General features: G+C 46.8%; 1 protein-coding gene across 4 annotated transcripts in view; it reads left to right on the forward strand.

Annotated features, from left to right (window-relative positions):
* Positions 1–26,146, forward strand: part of CCDC93 (coiled-coil domain containing 93) — a 94,259-nt gene that overhangs the window by 57,142 nt on the left and 10,971 nt on the right. For all 4 annotated transcript variants that reach the window (XM_045479558.1, XM_045479556.1, XM_045479557.1 and 1 more), the window contains 10 exons: positions 1,121–1,237; positions 7,160–7,222; positions 10,727–10,800; positions 12,462–12,543; positions 12,999–13,070; positions 14,744–14,797; positions 16,181–16,243; positions 18,937–19,045; positions 22,744–22,826; positions 25,474–25,511. In XM_045479558.1, coding sequence (XP_045335514.1) covers positions 1,121–1,237; positions 7,160–7,222; positions 10,727–10,800; positions 12,462–12,543; positions 12,999–13,070; positions 14,744–14,797; positions 16,181–16,243; positions 18,937–19,045; positions 22,744–22,826; positions 25,474–25,511 — 755 coding nt within the window. The remainder of the gene's footprint in view (positions 1–1,120; positions 1,238–7,159; positions 7,223–10,726; positions 10,801–12,461; positions 12,544–12,998; positions 13,071–14,743; positions 14,798–16,180; positions 16,244–18,936; positions 19,046–22,743; positions 22,827–25,473; positions 25,512–26,146) is intronic.

The following is a 26,146-nucleotide window of genomic DNA, read 5'->3' on the forward strand; positions in this document are numbered from 1 at the left end:
TTAATAAAGCTTATCTAAGCTTTTTATGATTATCTACGAAGTATGGGAAGGACTCCTGTTGCAACAGGATCAACCTTTTAATTTGTTTGTCCTAAGGCTTCTCACTAGGGTGAGGCTGCTGGTTGTATTCAGTGTCTCTACCCAGCTGCCTCCTCCTCTGTGTGGTTTCTCAGTGCCGTTGCTGCATTCACCCAGAAATCTCTCCCTTACCCACTTCGAGTCCTGACAGGTCTCTACTTCCTGCACAACCTTTTTCTCCCTTCCCTCCTCACATACAATTTTAGGAATCTCCTGCTGGCCCCTCACCAACTTTCATCCCTTTCAAATTTATCCTCTGTGAACACCAAAAGAATAGAAAGGGAGTGGATCCATAGGATGGAGAGAAATAGGTTGATAGGCTGTGGCTTTTCATTATAAATACTTGCAAACAGTATTGACCATATACTTATTGACTATATACTTATAATACTTCAGTGAAAGTGAATCAGTTTGCCATTCTTGATAACTCCATTGTAGTCTCATGAAGATATTGATATGACTGTGTTATTCCTCTATTTAAAACCTTTTGATGGGGGCGCCTGGGTGGCGCAGTCGGTTAGGCGTCCGACTTCAGCCAGGTCACGATCTCGCGGTCCGTGAGTTCGAACCCCGCGTCGGGCTCTGGGCTGATGGCTCAGAGCCTGGAGCCTGTTTCCGATTCTGTGTCTCCCTCTCTCTCTGCCCCTCCCCCGTTCATGCTCTGTCTCTCTCTGTCCCAAAAATAAATAAACGTTGAAAAAAAAATAAAAATAAAAATAAAAAAATAAAATAAAACCTTTTGATGGTGCCCTGTTGCCTATATGACCTACATGATACCAACATAACCACAGTTATGTATTCCTGTGCTTCTGCACATGCTGCTCCTCTGCCAGGAATGCAGACTCTGTTGGTGAGAAACCTGATCATTGTGTCAGAGTCTTCTCTGGACCGGGGTTTTGCCTGGGACCCCATGGCTGCCCTGGCTTGGTTTTGACAGGCTGCTCGTAGTGCTCTTCCCAGGGTGAGCAGGGATGGATCCATCTCACATAAACTGAGATGGGCTAACTAAATCCTTTGGGCTTGCCCTCCGTGTTTCCCACAGCAGTCTGAGTTGTCAGCAGAAGAAAGTCCAGAAAAATTAGGAACCTCCCAGCTACATCGTCGGAAAGTCATTTCCTTGAACAAGCAGATTCTGCAGAAGACCAAACATCTGGAAGAGGTTGGTGGCTTTTTTTTTTTTTATAATTACATTCAAGTAAAATGAAGCTATTCTTCAAGAAGGGAGAAACCGGGGAGGGAGTGAAGATCTTCATGTTAGAATAGAAGTTCTAGAATAGGAATTAGCCTACTATAGCCCTTAGGCCAGTTCAGCTGCCACCTGTGTTTGTAAGTCAGGTTTTATTGGAACACATGCACATCTATTTGTTTACATACTTTCTGTGCCCACTTTCAAGCTCCAGGGGCAGAACTGAGTAGTTGCTGCAGACATCACGTGTCCCAGAAAGCCCAAGATAGTTTACTTTCTGGCCTTTTCCAGATGTGGTTCATAAAGCTTAAAATATTTATCCTCTGACCCGAACTGAAAAGTTTGCCAACGTCTGTTCTAGAAGAAGATCACATGACAAGAAGAGCATTTATTGGCTCACAAATGTTAACTGAGCACTACTCTGCTAGGCCGTGGGGATGAATGAAGAACAAGTTATCCCTGCTTTTAAGGATCTTAAGATAGCAATGAGGGAACATATTCTAAACAAATACATCACACACACAACACCATTTAATTACAGCTGTGATAAGTGCTTGAAGGAGACTTCTAGAGTGATAAGATAGGGAGACTTGACCTGGCCTCAGTCACAGAGGACTCCTACTGAAAAGATGAATAGGTGTTTGCTGGGCTGGAAGGCTGCATGGGAAGTAGGTGGGGGCTTGGCTGGGAATTTATGGAACAACATGAGCTAGGACCTGGAAGAGGAAGGGTCCTGGCCAGTTTCTGTTTTGTGGCTGGAGAGTCTTAAGTGGGGCAGTTAGTTAGCAGAAGCTGATCAGACAGGACTTCCCAGGGCATGATAAGGTGAGTGGAAGCCATTGGAAGGTTTAAGGAAGGGAGTGGCATTATCAGCTTTGCATGTTTCAGAGACCATTCTATTTGTTGTGGGAGCATGAGTTCATTGGACTGACTGTTAGGTTGCTGATCCAGTAGTCCAGGCATGAGCTGTTGATGGCTTTGATGAGGTAGGGGAAATGGAGGAAACAAGTTTATTTTCAAGGGAGCTTTAGGACATGGTATTCTGTATACTTGGTGATGGATGGGACTATTTTGGAAAGACCTTCACATATTCATTCTAGAAAGTAGAGTTTGACTCAGGAACAATCAATAGAGGATAAAAAGTTGTTACATGCTTCAGTTGCATTGGCAGTACGCTTTAATTAATTAGAAAAGCACGTGTAGCAGAAGATTATGGGAATGAATACAGCTTCGTAAAGAACCGTTCACCAGTAGTTCCTATAACAATTGATTTCCAAAAATGGGTGCCATTTGGCATTTTGAACTTGTACATTTTTTATTCTTTCAAGTCTCATGTATTCAAAAGATATTAATACATCAAATGGGCTTGCTCGATCATTTTTTGTTTGAATTTGTTCTGTTAGAATTTGTTCTACCATAGCTGAACAAACAGTAGGTTGGTTTTGCCAAAATGCCTTGGATAATAAGCAAACAAGGATACAAAGATTGTGATTTGATTTCTGTTTTATTATTTAGACATTTTAACTCATAGCTCAGAGAGTATCCTCTCTACTCCTGACCCTTGCCATTATGATAAGAACCTGAAAGTGATTGGTTCAAAAAGAACTCATCACAGAATCAAGATAAGCCTGAATTAGGGATGATGCTTCTTTATCATAATGTCTTTACCCTCAGGAGGGAGATCGTTTTGAAGATACCGCAGACCCCATGAGGCAGAGTATCTCAGCATGAATGTTTGCTTTTTCTCTCCCATCTAAACTTGGGGATAAGGGGTGCTAAGTGTCATTGCAGTGGCAGTCCCGGAGCATACTCAGCTGAAGGGGCAGTCCTCGCTGACTCAGGTCTGTTTTGCAGTTGGTCCAGAACCTATGGGTACCATGCACCTGTTATTTTTCAGGCACACTGCCCGTATGTGGCAGGCTCTGTAAAGGACAGCGATAATTATTACTGCAAGTAGTGCTCTTAATGATGACCAGCACGTGCAGTAGTCCCTAGCCACATAGCTAGTCAGCTGGACGAGGAAAATGATGAAGGGAGGGAAATATTTGCCAAGGTCACTTATCACGTATGAGTTAGGGGTCTCAGATGATAAAAAGAGAGTTCCAAGGATGAAATGAAAATATAAACAGGAATGCACTTATATGAACCAAAGCCTTATGCAGACATAAGGAATAAAAGATTAGAAAGCTTCTCAAATAAGTATAGAAATGAATGTAAAGATTGAAAGCCAACATCAACACTTTCATAAACATTTTTTCTCAAAATGTTTTGAGCTATAATAATATGCCTTTTTCATTTCTAGATAATTTGCTACACCCATTTTAATTTGGAATGTCCTATCAAAATAAATAAATAAACAAACAAACAAACATTGTTGCCAAAGTTTAAATTTGACTTTGCTCTTTGACAAAAGGTTGCTCTTCCTAAACTTGCCCTTCTGCAAAAAGTTGTCCACCTCTGGACTTGCTGGTCTGCAGAGTTCCTTCACCTCCTAGTAGTCTCTGATTCTGTCCACCAGAAGTCGCAGCGTCGGCAACAAGCCTCTTGTGTGAGAATCCAGGTCTCTGGAGCGGCAGCCCCAGCTCCTTCCTCTGTCACCCTCCTGGACTGCCTCCCTGGCCACCTCACCCGGCCTTCACTCACTTCTTGGTGAGCACTGAACAGCGAGTCATAATGAGAGACCATATACTCCACACGCCTGTGTGTGAAGGTCTGCTACACACATTTTTTGTCCCTATCCGTTTTTAATAGCTTTAACCACTTTTAAAAATTACAGGTTACAGTACAAGCTCACTATAAATAAACCAAATAGTATGGAACTATATCATGAAATGAAGGTCCGCCCTCCCCCAAAATATGACAGTCCCCTCTACTCTTTGAAAAGGCCACTGTTTTTGAGACCTTTGCAAACACTTGTATATGCCCATTTACCTGGGGAGAACGGGTTGTCTGACTACAATATTCAGTTCATTTTTCACTTATTCTAAGACAGATGTCTCTCCATCAGTAGTGATAATGGCTAATAAGGACTTTTACTGAGTACTTACAAAGTGCTTTTCAAACTCATTCATTCTTCTCACACAACATCCTTGTGAAAGGGGTATTACTATTTTCCTCATTTTACAAATAAGGAAACAAACACAGAGAAGTGAGGTAGTTCGGCCTGTGATCACACATCTTTCTAATGGTGAAACCAAAACTTTGACTATATAAATATACCTCATTCTTTCTAATTGACTGCATAGTGTGATGCAGCGCATGTGTAATATAATTTATTGTACCTGCCCCCATTCATGGGTATGTAGATTGTTTCAGGTTCCCCCTCTCCACTGCAAACTTATGTATCTCTTTGTACAGTCATCTTTGTGCAAATATGTAAGTATTCCCGTAAGATAGATTTTAGGAAGTAGAATTGCTGGGTCAAAAAATATATGCATTTTTTATTTTGCTAGAAGCCATCAAATTATTCACCAGTTATTTTGCCAGTTTATATTTCCACCAGTGTATATGAGAGAATCCAAACTCCTTAAATCCAAGAACTCCTCATCCAAGGTCATGCAGGTGGAAGGCAACCCGGATATACTCTCGTGGCCTTGATGATAACCCTGGGGAGGGTTCTAGCCCAATAGACCAATGGGAGGAGGGACAAAAGCAAGAGAAGGAATAAAGAGCCTCTCTGGGTACAAGGGAGTGCGCTGCAGAGGCATAGAGCTGGGATGCAGCTAGTACGTAACTGAGAAGAAACTTGAGACTGAGGAAGGAAAGAGGAACCCAGAAATGGAGTGGTAGCCAGCTACTGAATTTAGAGGTGAGCCTAGGGTTTAATGATGAAGAAGAAAATAGGGGTAGGAGAATCATGAAGGATTCCAGTAAAATGAAGAGCTCAGCTAAGCTACTGGGACATCCTGTTTGAGAAAAGATGGTCAGATGAGCAGATGAAAAGACCTCTTATGAAATCAGTTAAAGAGGAGAGATGAGTCTTCTCTAATTAGAAAGCTACATCTCTGCCAAGACCCAGCCTGCTTGAGTCTTTGTTGTGATGCCTTCCTTAGACTCCCCGTGAGCCAGGCTCTTTCCTTGGGCCTCCCCCACGTCTGGCCCTGCCCCAGCTATTCTCATACTCTGATCCCCAGTTTCCTGGTCCAGCTCCTTGAGTGCAGGGACTGTTCCATGTTCATCATCTCCTCCCACACACCTCATGTGAGCGGAGCATGAGGTAAATGTCAAATGGCAGCTGGTCAGGCACATGGTTGAGAGGTGGGCAGCAAGGTGGGTGAGGCAGGTGGGAAATGCCAGGAGCCCTTCCTGGAGCCACAAAAGAGCTTCAAGAGTTCAACCACTAGTGTTTCAAGAGAAAAACTTTCTCCAGAAATACTCTTCTCTACCAGTTATACAACCAGGCCAATGGAAGTTCTCATTGCACAGATGGCTCCTTTGAAAAGGGAGAAGCCAGAGCCCACCTGCTTCCCTCCTTTGTCACTTTTGCTCTCTGCTTGAGTTGGCTTCTTGATAGGCCTCGTGGAAGTGTAACCATCCATCAGTCATGGAGACTAGAAGCATGATTTAGGAGTCATGATTCTGAAGGTGACATAACTGTTAATAGGTTGCTTACAGGTTCAAGGATGGGGCACGTTATTTTGAAGCAGTCATTGAGACTCAGAGTAAAATTTCTCATTGTTAATATGTACTCAGGTAACAGCCAAAGAGCCCGATATCATTTTCTGCCACTTCCCCTTTTCAGAGTAGAAATGTACAAACGCTCTGGACTTTCGGTGAACGTTTTCAGATTTCTCAAAGTTCACAGACAGCACAAGGATATACCTTTTAGTAAGGAAAAGCGACATGACATTTTGCAGATGTATGTTTACAATTATGTAACTTTGAACAGTAAAGGTAACTCATTTTCTTTCTCTTAGCGTTGGAAGTCCTGAATTCTTTCTTCTATCTGAGATTGTTTGCCGGCCTGTCATAGTCTGTGCTAGAATCCTGAGTGCTGAAATGCAGTTTGTATTCTGTGAATGGGCACGCTGGTTGGTTAACCAAACTGAGTGTAGACAAACAGAAACATCAGACCTGAATTTGAATCCTGGCTTTATCAGTTAATACCTGTGAAACTTGCCATCAAGTAACTTAACCCCTCTGAGCCTTTATTTCCTCATCTGTAAAATAAGAATAATGTCAGAGCGCCTGGGTGGCTTTGTTGGTTAAACCTCCAACTCTTTTTTTTTTTTTTTAACCTTTATTTATTTTGGGGACAGAGAGAGACAGAGCATGAATGGGGGAGGGGCAGAGAGAGAGGGAGACACAGAATCGGAAACAGGCTCCAGGCTTTGAGCCATCAGCCCAGAGCCTGACCCGGGGCTTGAACTCACGGACCGCGAGATCGTGACCTGGCTGAAGTCGGACGCTTAACCGACTGCGCCACCCAGGCGCCCCAAGCCTCCAACTCTTGATTTAGGCTCGGGTCGTTATTTCACAGTTCCTTAGATCAAGCCCCTTGCCAGGCTCTGCACTGACAGCACAGAGCTTGCTTGGGATTCTCTCTCCCTCTGCCTTTCCCTCTCTCTCCGTCTGTCTGTGTCTCTCTCTCTGCCCTCTCAAAATAAATAAGTAAACATTAAAAAAATAAAGTAAGAATAATGTCTTCTTCCGTTGAATTTAAGGATTCAATGATAGAACTTACGCAGAATATCTAGCGTATCACCTGACATGTAGTTGGTGCTAATTATATGAATTTTTTTCTTCACTTGTTGACAGCCATTCTAAAATTCCCACATTCGCTCAGTTTAAGTGTCTTCTGAGTTTCCATTTTCCCGTGTGTGAGACGGGGATCCGCCCATAGCTGTGCTGCTGTAAGGATCAAATGAGATCAGGTATCTCCTCTTTGTTTTATAGCTGCAGGCAAGTCACACCAGCCTACAAGCCAGATATGATGAAACCAAGAAAACTCTGACAGAGGTGAGTAGATTTGCAGAGCCGCTTTTGGCCTGCACCCTTAATGGAATGCCTTGTATCATCAGTCTGTGGGGAGGCATCACTGTCCACTTCTCAGGGCTCAGGGCCGTCTGGGGACGTGGGACCAGCTCACAGTATGACCCCTGCAGCCAGTTTATCCACACTGTCGTGGACCGTGAAGCCTCGGGAAAGGCTTCCCGAGGAAGGCCAGCCCAGTCAGCAGGGCACAGGCCATGTAGAATTTGGGGGGGCCGTGCCCAGTAAGTGGGCCCGGCTCCTCTACAAGCCCACAGATTGTAGAATAGCTTCAAAGTACTGAATTCCTTAAGAACGAGAAGGCTTCTTTTCATAAGATGAGAGAACTACAGAAGGCTGTAATTTGTTGTTCAGCATTGCTGGTTATCTTCCGGGCTGAATGGGGGGGGCAGGGGGGCGGTGGGTATATTTCGAAGCACATGATGCGTTTTCTACCCCAGGTTTGGAGTCTGCCATCTCACATGGGCGTTTACAGTGTGGCTCACCTACTACTTGTGATGGCCTGGGAGACCAGGCCAGGAAAACAAACGCTTCTGATGCCAGCCCTGTCATGAGAGGAGTTTACATATTTCTGTCCCTCGTGTTTCCATAGAGAGCTATCCTCCTCTGGATCGGAAAAGCTCTCCTCATGGTGATTTTGGTGCCCGAGCGATAGCCACACTGCACAGGGGCCTCCTACAGCGGCCCCACCTGGTACTTCCCGAACCACATGGAAGCAGGACTGGTCTTAACAACCTCTCTGACACTAAGGCAGTACCCCCCTCCCTTTTTTGTAATTTCACACGAAATGTGCCCGTTTCAAATTCTTATTTCTATAGCCATATGTAGCACTCAGCTCACTGCCTTGCTGTCAACGTGACAAAACTTTTTAATTCTGACCTGGGCCAGTCTTTTCAGTTATTGTCAGAACATTTGAAAAGGGCAGGCAAAAGAACGGCAGAATGAGGTTTTTTGTCATGCTTCCCAGAGAAGCCTGTGTCGCATTTGGACAGATGCGCTTTCTTCACACTGCTCTGTGACTACCTTCCTATGGGCTGGATGGCAGACTCCTAGGGCAGAGCCCCTGCTGCTGTCTAAATGTTACTGCCACAGAGTCTCTGGCATGAAGTTTGCCAAGTCATGGATCAGTTTTTGTATAACCATCTGGGAGAGATTAAAGGCAAAGGATCTTGATATCAATTTCCTAAGACACTTGTATGTCTTAGGGTATAAATCCCAAGTGGCTCTAAAGGCATTTCTTTGTACTAAACACTAAATCAGGTATTTGCTGAGCTCCATGTGCTGGGAAGTAGAGGAAGTGATTTAAGTCAGTGATAGGAGATCGCCTCTTATCCTCAGGTAATAATAGCAGCCACCATCAGGATGTGCTGGCTGTGCTCTGGGCCCCTCACCTGTATCAGTCCGTGGATTGTCTGTAACAACACTAGCAGCACTGTTTTCATCCCCGTCGTGCAGCTGGGGACTTTACAGCTACACCGAGGGTGCCGGGATTCCAGTGCTGGCTGTCGGGCACCAAAGACCTTGCTGAGAGCTCGCTCTCTCGTGGGGCGGTCAAACTAAGTCCCGTCTAGGAAAATGGGAAGCCGTATAAAACCTAGCATTCAGCAACTTCTGAAGAAGCCTGGCTGGTCAGAGTCCTGAAGACCAGACCCCTGAGCAAGCAATGAACTTCACCTTTGGGCCTCTGCCTCCTTATCTGTTCAAGTCAAGGATTGGGCAAAACGAGCATTCTGACCCCTCTCACCTTTTCAGCAAAACCTGCCCTTCCAGGATAACCTGGTGGCACTGAAAACCAGGGGAGACCTGTCTTTCCAGTAAATTTAGTAAAGTAGGGATGGCAGGGAAGGTCAAGGACAGACGACAGCCCATGACACCTGTGGGGAGGCTATGTGCTCCTGCATCACCAGGCCGCCGGGTTCTGGCCTGTCCATGTTTTAATTTCAGCAGTCGCAGCTTTAATTTCCTACGTGTGAGGTTGCTTCTTTGTAGTATGTGCAGTATTCTCTCCCACCTCTCTAAGGGCATCCGTCATGTCGAAAGTTTTTCTTGATCTATCAACAGTTTCTTCAGATCAAAATTGATTTGTTCAGTTTTATTTTTCTCATTTGTGGTTCTGTCTTACATGTTGGGTAATTCTTGGTGGTATGCTTATCTTTGATTCTGAAACTTCCTATTACCGGCTATGTGGATTCTGTATCCATTTTATGCAGCCTGCTTTGCTTTCCGTGATTGTTCTAGAAGGGTGGGTCCTACTGCTGGGTGAGATCAGCCGGTAGTATGTGATTTGGGGGGGCACTCCACCTTTCTCCTGGGCATTACGGATTCTGGGAGCCCGCCTGCCTCTGAGGCTTGAGCTCCAGCTCATCGTTAGGGGAGCCAGGCTTCACTGCTTAGCGCAGCTGGCTCTCCTACTGCGATGCCAGCCCTGCAGACCATCCTTCCTGTGTCTGCTGATCCCACCCAGCAGGCCTCCTCAGCCCCGCCTTTCCAGCAGCCGTCTTCTTGTCCCTGTGGTACCTGCTCCCATGTTTAAACATAATCGTCTGTTTTTTTCTTAGGACTTTGGCAAGAAGGGCTTGTTGCAACTTGTGCTTGGTCTTCCATTTTCAACTAGTACCCTTAGAACTTTTTATCTTGTTTTTTTGAGTAGGTAACACATTCACACAGTTCAAAATTCAAAAAGTATAATAGTTGTATCACTGTAACCCAGCCATATAGTTACCCTCTCCAGAGGATCACCAGTTTCTTGTGAATCTTTTTACAAATACTTCATGCGTATATCCTTTTATACATGTACACATTTGATATATACATTCCTTTATACACATTGGAAACACATGGGAATCAACGTTTTGTACATCATTTTCTTCCAACTAACAGTAGATGCTAGTGGTCGTCATAAAAGAGATGCTTTTTTCTTACTCTTTTTAGCACCTTTGTATTCTATTGTATACGTGTAGACCTCATAAATGGAAATCTGAGTTTCTTTAAAATTTCTTTTTTTAAATCTTCATTCTGACTCAGAAAAAGAAAGTGAAATTACTCAAGAAGATAGATTTAACCCTACCCCTGCTGATAGCCATGACATTGGTGTTGTGGAATTTAAGCCAGGTCTGTCTCTCATAGCCTATTTTACTTCCCTCTTCATACCGACCTACCGAAAGGCACCTGCCGTCGGCCTTACTCTGGCTTTCCATCCGTGTGCTGCTGTGATTTAAAGTTATTGCCAAGATTTCCTTCACCAACAGAATGTGTCCCAATGGGTCTGGTTTTGACCATGTTATCCTCTCCACCCCCATCCTGTTTCTCTTGTGCACCTGTTTTCTCGGTGTACAGCTGGGTCCACTGGGCTTGGCCAGCTGTCGGAAGTGGGGCACAGATGTGAGCCGGTAGGGGTGGGGGGAGGATGCACACGCTCACTCTCCTGTCCCCCCAAGTGTCTAGCAGCCACGCCTCTTTTCTGTCTCACAGTTGAAGAGCTACAGTGAGAGACTGGACAAGGAGCAAGCAGCCCTGGAGAAGATAGAATCGAAAGCTGATCCAAAGTAAGACGTTTCCACGTGTGTTTACTTTCCCTTTGAAGAAAGTGACTCTGCCTGGTGTTTACTTTCCCCTTTCCCTGGTGTTTCCTTTGAAGAAACTGACTCTGCCACAGTGCCTGGTGGCTTATTTTGTTTGAACACAGGACTGAGGAGCTGAGGGTCTGGTCCCATGCGGGTCGGTTCGGTTCACACGCCCCATCCAGAATGTGGTGACTCCCCATTGCTCTGGCACGAGCTGAAAGGCTTGGGCCGCACTGAGTTGGCCACCTCGTTCTCCTAATTCCTGTTGGGAGCAGAAGCAACACACTTTTCGTTTTGCTTTTGCTTTTTTGTTTTTCTGGTTTTTTAATTTTCATATAGTTTTTTATTTCAGAGAGAGAGCATGTGCAAGCGGGAGAGATGGGCGGGGCGGGGGGGAGAGAGAATCTTAAGCCAGCTTCACACTCAGCACAGAACCCTACCTGGGGCTCAATCCCAGGACCCTGGGATCATGACCTGAGCTGAAATCAAGAGCTGGATGCTCAACCGACTGAGCCAACCAAGCGCCACCTTTGTTTTTCTGGTTTTAAAAACCAAATAATCCGTTCACAGAACAAAAAGGCATGTGGTGAAAGTCTCCCTCCCACCCATGTCCCCAGCCACCCAGTTCTCCTTGGAGTCAACCCTTGTTACCAGTTTTTTACTGGCAGCATTCCAGCCCTGCATCCTTGGGATTCAAGGTGCAGTCTTTTTTTTTTTTAATCAAATAGATGCTGGTTTTTTCCTTCATTTTTATTAGTTTTTTTAATTATCTTTAAACAATTTTTTTTTTTAACGTTTTATTTATTTTTGAGACAGAGAGAGACAGAGCATGAACGGGGGAGGGGCAGAGAGAGAGGGAGACACAGAATCGGAAGCAGGCTGCAGGCTCTGAGCCATCAGCCCAGAGTCCGGCGCGGGACTCGAACTCACGGACCGCGAGATCATGACCTGAGCTGAAGTCGGCCGCTTAACCGACTGAGCCACCCAGGCGCCCCTGTCTTTAAACAATTTAAATAAAGTGTAAGACACACTGACATTTGACTTTTTTGGCACCAAAGTGTTTAGGTGCCAGGTAAAATCTCCCTGAATGATACTGTAAATCATAAAAAGCTTCAGGCACAGATTGAGCAGTCCCAGATTTGAAGGACATTTTTAGCAAAGAAGGCACAGATTACTTGGCTTTATAATTAGCAACGCTTCTTTCATGATATGGAGCAAAGTATTGTCAGATACTTGACATTTTTATTTTCAAATTAATTCTTCTAATGACCTTAAGTAATTTGTCTCCTTTTCGTGGAAATTAAAAACTGTGTGATGCCGTCTATGCTCTGAATACTGTTGAGTAATTGGTACAAGTAGATGCAGTATTCTTGAAACTCATTGATGTTTCTGCAGTTGACATTTTAATTCTGGATTCTGTGATGTTTGTTTGGATGTGGCCTGATGGACTTGAGTATATAAATGAATGATAATGTCAGTTAAATGGGAGTCATTATCATTTGTGGAGAACCCATTAGACACTCTGGAGAGAGACAAAGGAAATTTAAAAGGGAGTTTCTCTTTAGCTGGGGACTTGGTTTTAGGTGTGATTCATAAAATCATAATGGCTTTCCATATGTCATTGTTTGGTCTTTTCTCTTCAGCATCCTGCAGAACCTGAGAGCACTTGTAGCCATGAATGAAAACCTGAAAAGTCAGGAACAGGAGTTTAAAGCACATTGTCGAGTAAGTGTTGCTTGATGTGAGCAGATCTTGAACCAGGACTCTTGTGAAATGTCACCACTCCTTGTGCTGTTGTGGCATCCGACTCCAGTGCAGTCGAAAACGTAGATTCATGGAGCAGTTCTGTGTCAGTTGTGTAAGATGAACGGGGCCCTATGGTGGGTACCCGCCACCCTGAAGAGACTGGAAGTGAGTCACATCGGTCACTGTGTGTGTCAAACCCCCAAACTGAGAGCACAGCTTAACAAACACTGTGTTCTAATTTATATGTATATTTAGAAGTCTTATAAAGTGTGAAAGAATAACATCACGTGAACCCAGGCCTGTCCTGTAAACCTGGGATGGCTGGGGGTCCTGTGATAAGCCCTCACTCCTGGTGGTCACTAGAGGGGCAGTGCGGGCACAAGTCCATTCGCCAACTTGTCTGCATTTTGTAAATGTTCGTATCACCTTTAAAGGAGGAGATGACGCGGCTGCAGCAGGAAATCGAAAACCTGAAAGCCGAGAGAGTGCCAGCTGGAGATGAAAAGGTAAATACAGGCTCGGAAGGAGTCCTCAAAACTGTTAGGTGCTGTTATGACTTATCAGCGGGAGGATTTCCGGAGGACTGACCGGCAAAGAGTCTGATGCTAAAAAGGACTGACCAGTTTCCCTCAACCTGGTCCTCTGAACACATGCTTCTCCACTATTTTCATCACAGAATTTTCTTAGATTTCCATCCCTCTCCTTAGATTTCCATCCCTCTCATTTACCCTCTGGTCTGGCCTCCCCCTCCACTTAGGGAAGGGGTGTTTCTAGGAACCTTCTTCAAAGAGCAACCTGTTCTCTAAATTTTGTACCAATTTACTCACTTCATCCTCCGCTGCTGCCTGGGGACATGCCCTGCCCCTAAAAGGCAGCAGTAAGCAAGGAATGAGGCGTAGTGTTAGAGCTCCAGCATGACTGAGACCAGCTGGCTCTCAGGACACAGGACTTGCTCTTCTGGGGAGCCAGTGGGAATTTCCGCTGAAAGTTAAGTTAGGGGCAGCTGGGTGGCTCAGTTGGTTAAGCGTCTGACTCTTAATGTTGGCTCAGGCCAAGATCCCACAGTTTGTGAGTCCGAGCCCCACATCGGGCTCTGTGTTGTCAGCCTGGAGCCTGCTTGGGATTCTGTCTTCCTCTCTCTCTGCCCCTCCCCTGCTCGCTCTCAGTCTCTCTCAAAAATAAAGAAAATAAATAAATAAACTTAAAAAATAATTTTTTTTTATTATTTTTTTTTTTTTTTTTTTTTTAATTTTTTTTTTTCAACGTTTATTTATTTTTGGGACAGAGAGAGACAGAGCATGAACAGGGGAGGGGCAGAGAGAGAGGGAGACACAGAATCAGAAACAGGCTCCAGGCTCTGAGCCATCAGCCCAGAGCCCGACGCGGGGCTTGAACTCACGGACCGCGAGATCGTGACCTGGCTGAAGTCGGACGCTTAACCGACTGCGCCACCCAGGCGCCCCAATAATTTTTTTTTTAAGTGAAAACACAGGCCAGAAAAAAAGTTTGTGTCTCTCACCAAGTAAGACTAGGGATTACTGGTTTTGTTTTTCCTTGTCACACTTCATTCTAAGCTCTTCCCCTGAGGCCCCAAGTGCTTACGATGCGAGACACAGGAGCTGGTTGTCTCAGAGCCCATTGACTGCACCCTCTCCCTTTAGATCCAGTTCAGGCAGCTCAAAGCTCAAGGAGGGGAAGAGGCTGGTTCAAGCCACCCAGCACCAGTCCATGTACCCTAGCTCAGGGACCGTGCTCCTGGCTGTGCAGGATGTAGGTCTTGGAGGTGTCTCCATGCTGGCGGGATGGGACTGGCACGGGAGAGTAGCAGAATCTGGCCGTGCAGTGCAGCAGTGTTCTGGAACCTTCATCACACAGCCAGCCTTTCTGGTTTTTCTAAAACTTTGAGGCTCAAATCGTCAGCTCAGCCACTGAGTTTGCATAAATCAGACTTTCAAGATCATATTTCTCTTCTTAGCAATCACACCTTGTTGGAGGGATTATTACATTCAAAGACAGTTGCAGTTTGTTTGTTGTGACACACATGTAAGAACAATTTAAAATCTGGGGTCTGTAGACATGGTCCATGAACTGTCCCCCACCCCTTCCTACATCCAGACCCTCAGCTTCTGTCCCATACCCCTTACTCAGGAAGGATGTTCATTACTTTTCATCATTTCAGACCCTGTCTTCTGGAGATCCACACGGTGCCCTAACCCCTGTGATGACTCATAATGTAAGTACGTACCCAATCTCAGGACTGCCATTGCCCTCCCCGGGAGTGGCCGCCAGCGTTGTACCTTCCCCTGACAGTTTTCACACCTGCTTTAATTTTCACTATGACCACGTCTTCGTGTGTGGGCTCTCAGGGGCATTGCCCCATTTCACACACCTGGCTCCTCAGACGGAAGCAGGGTCTAACCAGTGATCGCCCTGAAGGCCGCCATTCTGGGGGGTTTTCTCCCAGACTTTGTTCAGGCGTTCTGTGTTTGCTCTGGTATCCCAGCTGAGAAGGTGAGAGGCTTGCCCTGGCCACACCTGCTGGTCCCAACCCACAGGCTCGGAGGGGTGGGGGTGATGCAGAGCGAGGAAACTGTCCCTATGGTACTACATTCCAAGGTCAGCACACCCTAAGGGACCCAACAGGAAATAACTTCAGCTTTGTGTGCCAACTCTGCTACCCGAAGCCATCCGAAGCCACGGTCCGTATGTAAATGAAAGGACATGGCTTTGTTCCTATAAAACTTTATTTACAAAAATAGGCAGAGAGGTGAATTTGGCCCACAGATTGTTAAACCAGTTAAACCAGTTTCTTGTAATTCAGTGCTGCCCAAAAGAACGCTGTGCAGTGATGACAGTGTTCTGTGTCCACACTGTTCACTCTGACAGCCACTAGCTCCTTGTGTGGCCCCTGAGCACTGGAAGCGTGGCTATCGTAATTGAGAAACTGAATATTTTTAAAATTTCAGTTAAAGTAAATTTAAACAGCCACATGTAGCTAGTGGCTCTCATGTTGGATAGTGTATCTCTAAGTAGAAACGTAGAAAGCAAATCCAGCGTCACTGTAAACGCAGATGCCTAGAACAAGAGATTCTTTAATAATTACTTCCTTATCATTGTAGATTTTGGTGGCAGGCATAAATTTGGGGGATACTCCACTTAAGAACACTAGATTTCACCTAGACCCCAGAAGAAGGAAGACTTGTAATAAAGTGATGTGAAAGAGCCTCAAGGGTCTTACATAACACAGGGACCCAGACCCTAAACTCAACCATTGGAGAAAAGACATTTGGGGCCTCAGAATGGAGAGATGTGACAAAAATATTCAATTTCTGGGGTATCTGGGTGGTTTTGTTGGACGTCTGACTCTTAATTTTGGCTCAGGTCATGATCCTAACCTGACTCATGGGATCGAGCCCAGCATCAAGGTCTGCACTGAGTGTGGATCTGCTGAAGATTCTCTGTCTCTCTCTCTCTCTCTCTCTCTCTCTCTCCCCCTCTGCCCCTCCCTCTACTCACGCTCTCTCTAAAAAAAAAAAAAAATTTCACTTTCAAAAGACTTCATTGAAGAATCAAAGTTTCCTGCTCTTAGATGGTTGTGTCCTTTTCCAATTTTTAGGAAGACCTAGACAAACGGTATAATATGGAGAAAGAGAAACTTTACAAGATCCGTTTACTACAGGTAAGTGAAAGCACGAACAACAAGATAGATAAATATACCCAACTAGGTATGAATGTCCTGTAGCAGAACTAGGAATTGTGTGTATCTAAAAACGAGGTTGGTACTGAGGCTGCCTTCTGGAGGGTAACTACGTGGTTTAAGATAACAATAACACCTCACTTCGGTATGTTACTTTCCTTCATGTTGATTGATCCTGACCCGGGGTGGAGCGTAGGTTTTAGCCCCATTTTCTGTATGAAGAAGCTGACTCTGATCCGTTCCGCACTTGTCCAGAGTCAAGCAGCTGGTGAGTGCTAGAGCCAGCATTCAAGTTCTAGTGCTCTCGTACAGTGCCCATTTTGGCTGTCTTGTTTGATAACCTTGGAGGTTTGTAAGAAAGCCATTAAATATGGGGGAAGTAGGTTTTAGAGTTGGTCCCAAAGATAAATGGACATAATGTCAAAATTGCGTGGTAAAATCCCTTACATTGCCAGGATCTGACTCACGGAAGCTCAGAAGCCAAGACCTAACTTGTGTTGTACTTTGGCTTGGGCCTACTTCCTGTTCCCTGGGAAGAGAAAGCCAGGCTCTGATGGGAATGGCCAAAGGGCTGCCGGGGCTGGTGAGCCCTCATTTCTCCTGTCTCTGGCTGTTGCTTCTTTTGCTGAGCTATTTGGTGAAATTTGGATATGTCAAATTCATCCTTGATACAAGGACACTGCTAATCTTTAAAGAAACAGAATTAAATAAAATCAGGAAAACACAGCTGCATACTTGAAAATTTGTGGCTGTGTGCTTACAGTATATTCAGGGTTGCCTTAGGTCCCAGGAATAGTAAATGGGATGCCAGGTCCCAGTCTTCTGGGAGCTGGCTGGCTGTTTGAGAACCAAAATATGTGCATATACATCAAAGTACGAGGGTGTTTATATGCAAACTGCCTATTGTGGGCAGCTTCAAACTGGCTAAAGGGAAGCTACCATAGTCCTGCTGAGGGGCTGAGCCAGAGCAGGGGCCATGGGGATGGGCAGAAATGACCTGGCACAGGAGAGACTGAGGAGCTGTATCTGATAGGACCTAGCATCAATTGGGTCAGAGAAATAGAGGAGTCATGGATGGTACTTGAATTTCTGACTCAGGCTGTAGGGTGGATACTTGTGTTATTCACTGAGTGAAAGCATTAACAAAAGGAATAGGCTTCAGGGCGTGTGTGTATAGGAGTGTTAACGAGCTTTAAAAGTTGGGGCACTCGACCAAGTAGAAATGTCCAAGAAATGATTGGATGTCAGGTCTGATGCTCAGAATAGTCTGGGCTGGAGATATGGATGTTGGCGCTGTGTAGGTGATAACCAAAGCTGTGGAAATGGGGCAAACCCTGTGTGGGGACAGGCAGAGGGAAAGGAGGAACCCAGGAGGGAGGGAAACCAGATGGGCAAGTGCAGGGGCTTGCAGAAGCTGAGCAGGGGGCTCGGCAGAGAGAATAGTGAATTTTGCTAGATTTCAAGAAAGCTGGAAGCTGATAGTTGTCCATGAGCTGTCTCCCAGAGGAGGCCTGTGGTGACCTTGGTGAGAGCAGTACAGTGGGAGTCTGGAGAAGCCAGCTGCCGTGAGGATGACCACAGGGCGTGGGGGCAGCAAGAGACACCGAGAGGCTAGGGAAGGTGGGCTATTGTTGCAGAAGAAGGAGGCTGAGGGCTGAAAGGTGATCAGAGCTTAGGGAAGGGCTTTTGAGGGATGAGGGACTGTAGCCTGTCTAAATGCTGGTGAGAAGGAGCCAGTAGAAAGGGAAAGGTTAAAGATGTATTAAAACAGTGAATAATTGTATCTTAAGATTCCTGGGGGGGGAGAAGAGGGGAAGGGGGCGGGGACATAAGAGTCAGAGCCTGAGCACCCAGAGGGCAGGGTAGTCTTAGCCAATAGAAGCACATTTTTGCTTCTGACCAGAGCCTCAGAGACCTGACTTAGGGTGTGGTCTCCAAAGGGGCTGGTGAGCTTCTCTCCCAGAGGTTTGTATTCCCCCAGTTCTTCAAGACACACACGTGCTGTCGTGAGCAGGGCGGGCCAGAGAGAGATGGGGTGGCACAGAAGAAGGGCAGTGCCAAGAGCCTGTTAGTCCTGGACCATGAGTGGGAGTGGGGAGCAGTGTGGGAACCCAGCCACTTCCCACTGGTACTGCCTGCCAGGCCTCGGGAGCCTAAACCCTCCCTGAGCCACACAGCACCGCTGTGCCTCCCCAGGTACAGTCAGCGGCCAGTTTGGCTAACGTACCCCGAATCCATGGTAGGGAGAAAATTCTAGAAAGGTATTGGAGGAGCTTATCAACAGGCTGAGGAATTTGGAACCTATATGGAGGCAGTTCCTCATCACCTGGGAGGCCTTCCTTTCCGTACCTGTTCCGCACCTGGTGGTGGTGGGATCCACTACTCTAGAGACTTTTGGGGCCTGGAGGGACGGCTGAGAGCTCTCCACAAAAGCCTTAACTACTCAGGATTTTCCTTGCCGACGCATTAACATCGTGCCTTCTCTGGTTCTAGTTCATAGCTACGCACACCTCCGTGTGTTGCAAAGTGGAGGAGAGTCCGTCAGAATCTGAGATGGGGGCCTCAGGCCACAGCAGATTTTCGGGTGTGTGGCTGTGCTCAGAAGGAGATGGGGGCAGAGAGCATGTAAGACCTTTTACCAAATAGTACTGTCTCCTCCTCCCTTTTGCCTTTAGGCTCGAAGAAATCGAGAAATAGCGATTTTGCATCGCAAGATTGATGAAGTTCCCAGCCGAGCCGAGCTAATACAGTATCAGAAGAGATTTATTGAACTCTACCGCCAGAGTAGGTGCAAACACTCCTGGTGGTGGGAGGCTCAGGAGGCGAGGGTCCTGTCCTGCGGGAGTATGGTGCAGTGTGCATCACAGCGCAGTCCGTGAAAGCCACCACCAGAAGGGGCTCTGTGTCGTCACCAGGCCCACCGGGCGCTCATTCCACAAAGCTCACTGCTGAGTGACCCTTAACCCCGGGAGCAGCACTGGGGGGCTCTGCTGCCCTCTCTGTGCCCCCTCTGCTGCCCTCTCTGTGGACAGATTGAGCTAATTGAGCTCTTAGCATGATGTTTCAAACCCGCCCTCCTCCTGGTCAGCCATCTGGCTCCACTGAGCTCCCCATCCGCTTTCCAGCTTCACACGGGACAATCAGCACCCCACAGTATAGCATCTCTGGATGAATCCTCACTCATTGTTCTTCTCTACAAACTTTCTTGCCTATGTGGTCCTTGATTTTGACAGCATTGTGTTCACCCAGTAATCTAGGACTGGGTGTCCCTCAGCCTGAATCAGCGAGCACAGCTCGTCAGGTCCAGGGTGGCCCTCAAATTGTCATTGCCTCTCTCCCACTGCGATAGCCATTCTGACTTGTGTCGTAGCTCAGCTGAACGACCACTAGCTGGTCTGTATACCCTTCCTTGAGTTCCTCACCCACCTGTCTGTCATGTCACTTCTCTCTCTGCTGACCAGTCTTCAGGAGCTCCCCAGGCCAGCCTACTGAGGACAGCATCTCTCCATATTATCTCCAGATCCTTCTCAGTCTAAGTGGCTGCCTGGAGGCCCCCTTTTCCTTCTCTAGGTTGACATTCTGGCTTCCATTGCCCACACACTACCCCTCAACACACCATGCACTTTGACATACATCTTGGGCCTTAACTCCTCTTGTTACCTGTGCCTGGGACTCCTTCTCAGCTCTGTCAGACCCAACTCAGATCTAGTCTATAAATGGGTCCTGGACCATCACCCCTTCTTCTAGGTCCCCAGTCATGCATATGCCCTGGATACTTCCAGCTCAACAGATACAGAACCGAATTCAGCCTCCCTACCCCATTTCCCCTCCTGCTCACTGGGATCACTGTCTAGCCAGCCTGTACCCCCAGCCCCTTAGTCTCTGACCCCGCTGCCCTTCTGGTTCTGCTTCCAAGAAACGGTCAAGTCTGTTTCTTCTGAGCCACTGCTATAGCCACCTTCTCAGCACTGCCCAGAGTCTGCACTCTTGTGTGACAGGTCTTAACTCAAACGGAAGTTGGACCATTTTACACTCTCACTTTAAAGGCTCTAATATCCAACAGCTCCCCGTAACTTGTCAGATGATCTTCAGAATCCTAAATGCACTGGTCAGTCTTGCATCAGGTGGGCCAGCTGCCAGCCGGCTTCCCCTGCAGCCCCTCAGTGTCTCACCCCTCTCACAAGGGTGTCTGCGTTTTGGCCTCTGAGCTGGTCCCCAAGTCCACAACGCCACTGTCCTGCAGCTCCCACTTGGCTGGCACCATTTCTTCTTCCAAAACCTACCTCAGACTTCACCTTGGGGTCCTGGCCTTTCAGACATCTGTGCTGGTCCCAGCCAAAGCAGTGTCTTTACTTGAGTGAGGGTTACGCTTTTTTTCACGCCTGCCCCCATCCTGATGTTTTCTGTGGTCCTCAACCATGCTTCAGCTGGTCAGAGGCAGACAGCAACACTCATAGTTAAATCTTTCCCCTTTAATTCTCTATCTCTGCCTACTTTCCAGCTTTGAACAATAATAATATTCAATAATACCTTGCATCAGTGTATTTCAGAGTAAATTTGACACTTGTTAAAGCCCTTTTGATAGGACATTTTTACACCAAAAACATTTCCAAGCAGTTGCATCAAAAGATCTGTATCATTTCCATCATTAGTATTTATCATTGTCAAATATCCGCAGCCTCCACCCAGTCTCTGATCTGAATAGAGGAAAGGTGACAGGCACATCCCTGAGCAGCAAAGCTAAAAGTTGATTGATTGATTGATGGCAGCGATTTTCAACTTTGACTATCCATTCTAATCACCCGGCCCTGCCTCCAGAAAAATCTCACTTAATTGGTCAGAAGATTTTATTTATTTATTTATTTATTTATTTATTTATTTATTTATTTATTTTTTAATGTTTATTTATTTTTGAGACAGGGAGAGATAGAGCATGAATGGGGGAGGGTCAGAGAGAGAGGGAGACACAGAATCTGAAACAGGCTCCAGGCTCTGAGCTGTCAGCACAGAGCCCGATGCGGCGCTTGAACTCACAGACCGTGAGATCATGACCTGAGCCGAAGTCCGACGCTTAACCGACTGAGCCACCCAGGTGCCCCTGGTCAGGAGATTTTAAAAGCTCCCCAGGCTATTCTGTGTTTCAGCCAGGCTTAATATCCCCTGTTCTAAAGCTCTTAGCAGGAATACTACTTTATACTGAGTAGTTCATGTAATGATTTTTATACAAATTAGACATTTCTATGTTGGAAACATTTTTAACTACTGCCTCAAAATACTTGTATCAGATTATTAACTTCTGTTTCCAGTTATGTATGGCAATATCGCCAGCCCCCACCCATCTTTGGGCTGCACAGCTTGGGGGAGAGACAGCTATCACTGGGTAATAAAGTTAGAAGTTGGCTGAGTGGCTTAAAGAATCTGGTTTTAGTGTTAGTGGCAGTTGCCCAAGGAAACCACAAGTGCCCACCAGCCTGCTCTGCCTCTCTCTCCCCTCCCCCAGTCATGCTGCTCCAGAGGGAACCTGTGTTTGGGGAGCAACTGGGAAACCAGACCCCGCTGTCATCTGGCCAGTTACCTGATCAGAATCTTTGGCTACGGCTAAATTGCAGGGCTCAGTTTAGGCCCAAAGGCTGATTGTGAATCCAGGTCTTGGGATTTTGTCTCCTGCTAGAGACAAAACTCAGAGCAATGAGGAAGGCATTTAGGCTCAGAGTCACATGGGGGGACCGCCCAAGCACCCAGCCACCAAACAGGAGGAGGAACTGGGGCAGGAACCGTCCCCACCCCCTCCACCCCACTAGCCTCCCCAGTGACCTCGTCCTCTAGTGAATACGGCCCACTTCTAGTCCTGGAATTTGGTGCTTGCCTCCTGAGTCATTCTATCAGGAAGAGTAAAGATGGAGAGGTGGGCAGAGATGCAGAGGAATTTTGTAGGAAAGGGTGTTGGGAGCCTGGTAAATAAGACCTCCCCACCCCTTAGTCATGGGCCCACAAATGGGCAGAAAAGGCACTCTTACTGGCACGTACTGTGCTCTAGATCAGGCACATCATTCTCCCAGTAGGTATTCTGGAGGACCTGCTGTGGGCCCGCACCGAGCATGGGGCTACAGAAGTGAGCAGGCTGTGGCTCCTGCTCCTGAGGGTGTGGGAAGGGAGGAAGCCACACAAACAGGAAGAGCTGGCGTGCCTTCCCACACCATGCACACCAAGCGTCCTTGCCACCATCCCCCCAGGACCCCTCACCTGAGAAACTACCTACCCCACATGCTGACAGGTTCCTCTGGCCCCTCGTCCCGGCTGGGCCAGTCACAACGGCCAGCTACCATCCGCCTGCAGCGGCTCCGCACGGGGTCGACTCTGGGGCTTCCGCACAGATGCCCCGACAGGCCGCAGTCCTGGGGGTGGGCTTCCAGGAGGAGAGGGTGCTCACGGCTGTTCTGATCCGTTTTCTTACATGTGTGCTGATGTCTTTGCATCTACAGTTTCAGCTGTGCACAAAGAAACCAAGCAGTTCTTCACTTTATATAACACCCTGGATGATAAAAAGGTTTATTTGGAAAAAGAGGTAAGAATCTGTATAAAAAGAAAGTAACTTAATCAGATGAGCAAAGACCAGGGCTGTCGACCCCAGGAAGTTTGAAGGATGCAGTCAGTGTGAGCAGAAGGGGCACGCACCGCATGCCCAGCGCTGGGTTACAAAGTTAGTAACAGACACCTTGCTGCTCCTGTGGCCTGTGCCAACCTGGGACTGCTCGAGCTGTTTTGTCGTGCCCTGTGAGAAACGGGGTTCACATGGAGGGGGCCTGGGTCGGTGAGACTTTCATTTGAGCTTTAAAGGAAGGAAAGAGGGCGCCTGAGTGGCTCAGTCGGTTAAGCGTCGGACTTTGGCTCAGGTCATGATGTCACAGTTTGTGGGTTCGAGCCTTGCATCAGGCTCTGTGCTGACAACCCAGAGTCTGAAGGCTGCTTGGGATTCTGTGTCTCCCTCTCTCCCTTTGCCCCTCCTCCACGTATGCTCTGTGTCTCTCTCTTTCAAAAATAAATAAACATTAAAAACAAATTTTTTTTTCAAAAAAAAAAGGCTAGATAAAAGAATCAGCTAAATAAAATGGGGATGGTGAGCTTATTACAGTATACACGAGGAATCTAGCTTTTTAATCATCAGGGGCCAACAGCAGTGAAGGCTCGCCATGGGCACAGACACCCCCTCTGCATTACTCTGACACTCAGGATTCAGGGCTCCCTCACAGTGGGCAAGTGATTAGAGCAGGGTGTGCAGCTATGTTTAAAAAAAAAAAAAAAGGAACAATGTGGTCTTCGCGGTGGCAGCACAGTGGAGCAGAAAGAACACACGCTTTCCAGTCAAACAGATTTGGGTTTTAGTCTGGCCTTATTTTCCTCACCCATACAGAGGGCCATGCGGCCCACTTCATATGATCGTGTTGGAGACAAAACAGGAAATAACTGTGAAGTTCTTACATCTGGTGGGTCCCAGTGCATGTTAGTTCCCACCTACCGCCTCACCTCGAGGTCAACAGAATTTTTTTCCATTTCATTGTCACCTTGCAAGCTGCCCTGCCTCTTTAATAAGAGCCATACTGCAGCTGCGTCTTTTTCCTGTCCCCAGATGGAGGCGTGTGTAATTAGTGCCACCTTCATTGGCTATTGTCAATCAAACCAGATCAATCTCTCTTCCTAGAGGATGCTTCTTGAGGGAGGGGCACTGAGTTCACTTTTTCTCTGTCCGGGGGTCGTACATAGTGATGGGCACATAACAGGCATTTGAGAAATGCTTGACTGTATGAGTGGAGTGCATTTGATGGGTTTTACATCAGACCCGGGAGATAGTTCTGCCACACACCTTGGCCTTGGGGTCTTTCTACCTAGTGCGGAAAAGACTTGCCAACGAACTTAGGGGCAGGCCAGAGCCTTCTTAGAAAGCCCATCACCTTCCTTCAACAGCAGTGTTTAAAGTTGGTCCATTCTTTTTTTTTTTTTTTTTTCATGTTTATTTTTGAGAGAGGGAGCATAAGTGGGGGAGGTGCAGAGAGAGAGGGAGACAGAGGATCTGAAGTAGGCTCCATACTGACAGTAGCAAGCCTGATACGGGGCTTGAACTCACGAACCGTGAGATCATGACCTGAGCTGAAGTCAGACCCTCACCCAACTGAGCCACACAGGTGCCCCTGGTCCATTCTTTTAAAAACTAGGAGTATGCAGCAGCTGGAAGCTTTTTAATTCCAAGCCATATTCACATAGAACTTTGCATTTGGTTAAATTGTGCCTTTTATTCCAAACCATTAAGGCCTGTGCTATTTTAGCTTTCAAACATCCCTGGGGAGTCGCAGGGACAGGAATATCATTTCCGTGTTACTAACTGAAGTCCAAGTACAATAAGTCACAAGTTGAGTTAATAAGACAGCCAGAAAGAAGATCTAGGGTTCTAGACCCCGAGCTCAGAGCCTTGCCCTGGACTGCAGTATTGGGGCAGAGAGAGGGTCCTGTGCGTGTGGGCTAAGGTGTTCTCCACAGGAAGGGGGCCTTGAATGATGGATTACCACAGAGACTCTCAGAGCCGCCCAGCACCTGGCCACATTGGGGAGCAGCAGGATGGACGTGTCCTCTCTGTGCACCCTGACTGACCCTCCGCTAAGCTGGTAGCCCTGAAAATAAAGTACAGTGTTTGGCAAGAGAGCAAGGACTGTGGCGGTAGCTGCCCGAAGAGCCCTCATGTTAGCTTAGTGTCTTCTCAGCCGGAGTTTAGACCCTTCTGTGGCCCGTCTTCCTGCATTCCTGGGGTCCTGGGCTGTCGGAAGGTAGATGCTCTGGGAAAAACTGGGGGGCTTGAGACCGTGTTGCTCTTTTTCTCATGTCTTTTTTTTTTTTTTAATTTTTTGAGAGACAAAGTATGAGTGGGGGAGGGGCAGAGAGAGAGGGAGACACAGACTCTGAAGCAGGCACCAGGCTCCGAGCTGTCAGCACAGAGCCCGACATGGGGCTCGAACCCACGAACTGGGAGATCATGACCTGAGCTGAAGTCAGACGCTTAACCGACTGAGCCACTCAGGTGCCCCTCTCATGTCCTTTTATTTCCGGAAACAAGGTGTGTTCCTCTCAGCAGCAGTGTCCAGAGACAAAACCGTGTGTGGTGGTGGGGGCGGTGCAGGGTCTTTCAACCTTTTGCTTACAGTCCCCCCTGCTTTCTTCCTCAGATTAGCCTGCTGAACTCAATTCATGAGAACTTCTCCCAGTAAGTACCGGCCCCCCTCCTTCCCGTCACGACCTTGGTGCCCCCTGCACTTTGTACTCCTCTCACCTTCGATTTCACAGGGGTGTGACTGAGTAAGACCGTGCTAGACATGTGGCTTTTACACTTTCCCCCTCCTGCCAAGTCCAGGCGTGTCTCAGTTCACGCGGTCTCTGCGTTCTTGCAGAACTACGGTGATGTTAGAGTGAGTTTGAAAGACACCAAGGAATATCTTGGTTTGGAAAAAGTTAACTTGCAAGTAACTTGACCGCCTCACTACCGTAATCTCTTTGTATGTTACTTTCGTCTTGTTAAGATTAGATGATACCATTTGTTCTGGGGCACGTAGAGATGCTTTAAGATTTAGATAATGAACTAATCTGATTTTTTAAAAAGGTTTGTAAAACCTTATGATAGATTTTGTTTTTAAGTCAATGTGCGTCTTCTAAACTACTTTATTCAGATAAGAATTTTTTTTCTCCAAAAACTGTGTGGCAAGGCCTCCCTGTACCCAAGTCATACCAGCCCTTAAGCATGCCCAATGGTAGCCCCAGTGCTTGCTGTCTGTAAGCACCCTTCCTTTGCTTCCAGCACAAACCTCTCTTATCCCCTGGCAGGTGACCAGTGACTAAGATCTT

The sequence above is a fragment of the Leopardus geoffroyi genome, chromosome C1 (assembly GCF_018350155.1).
Source record: "Leopardus geoffroyi isolate Oge1 chromosome C1, O.geoffroyi_Oge1_pat1.0, whole genome shotgun sequence".
NCBI lineage: Eukaryota > Metazoa > Chordata > Mammalia > Carnivora > Felidae > Leopardus > Leopardus geoffroyi.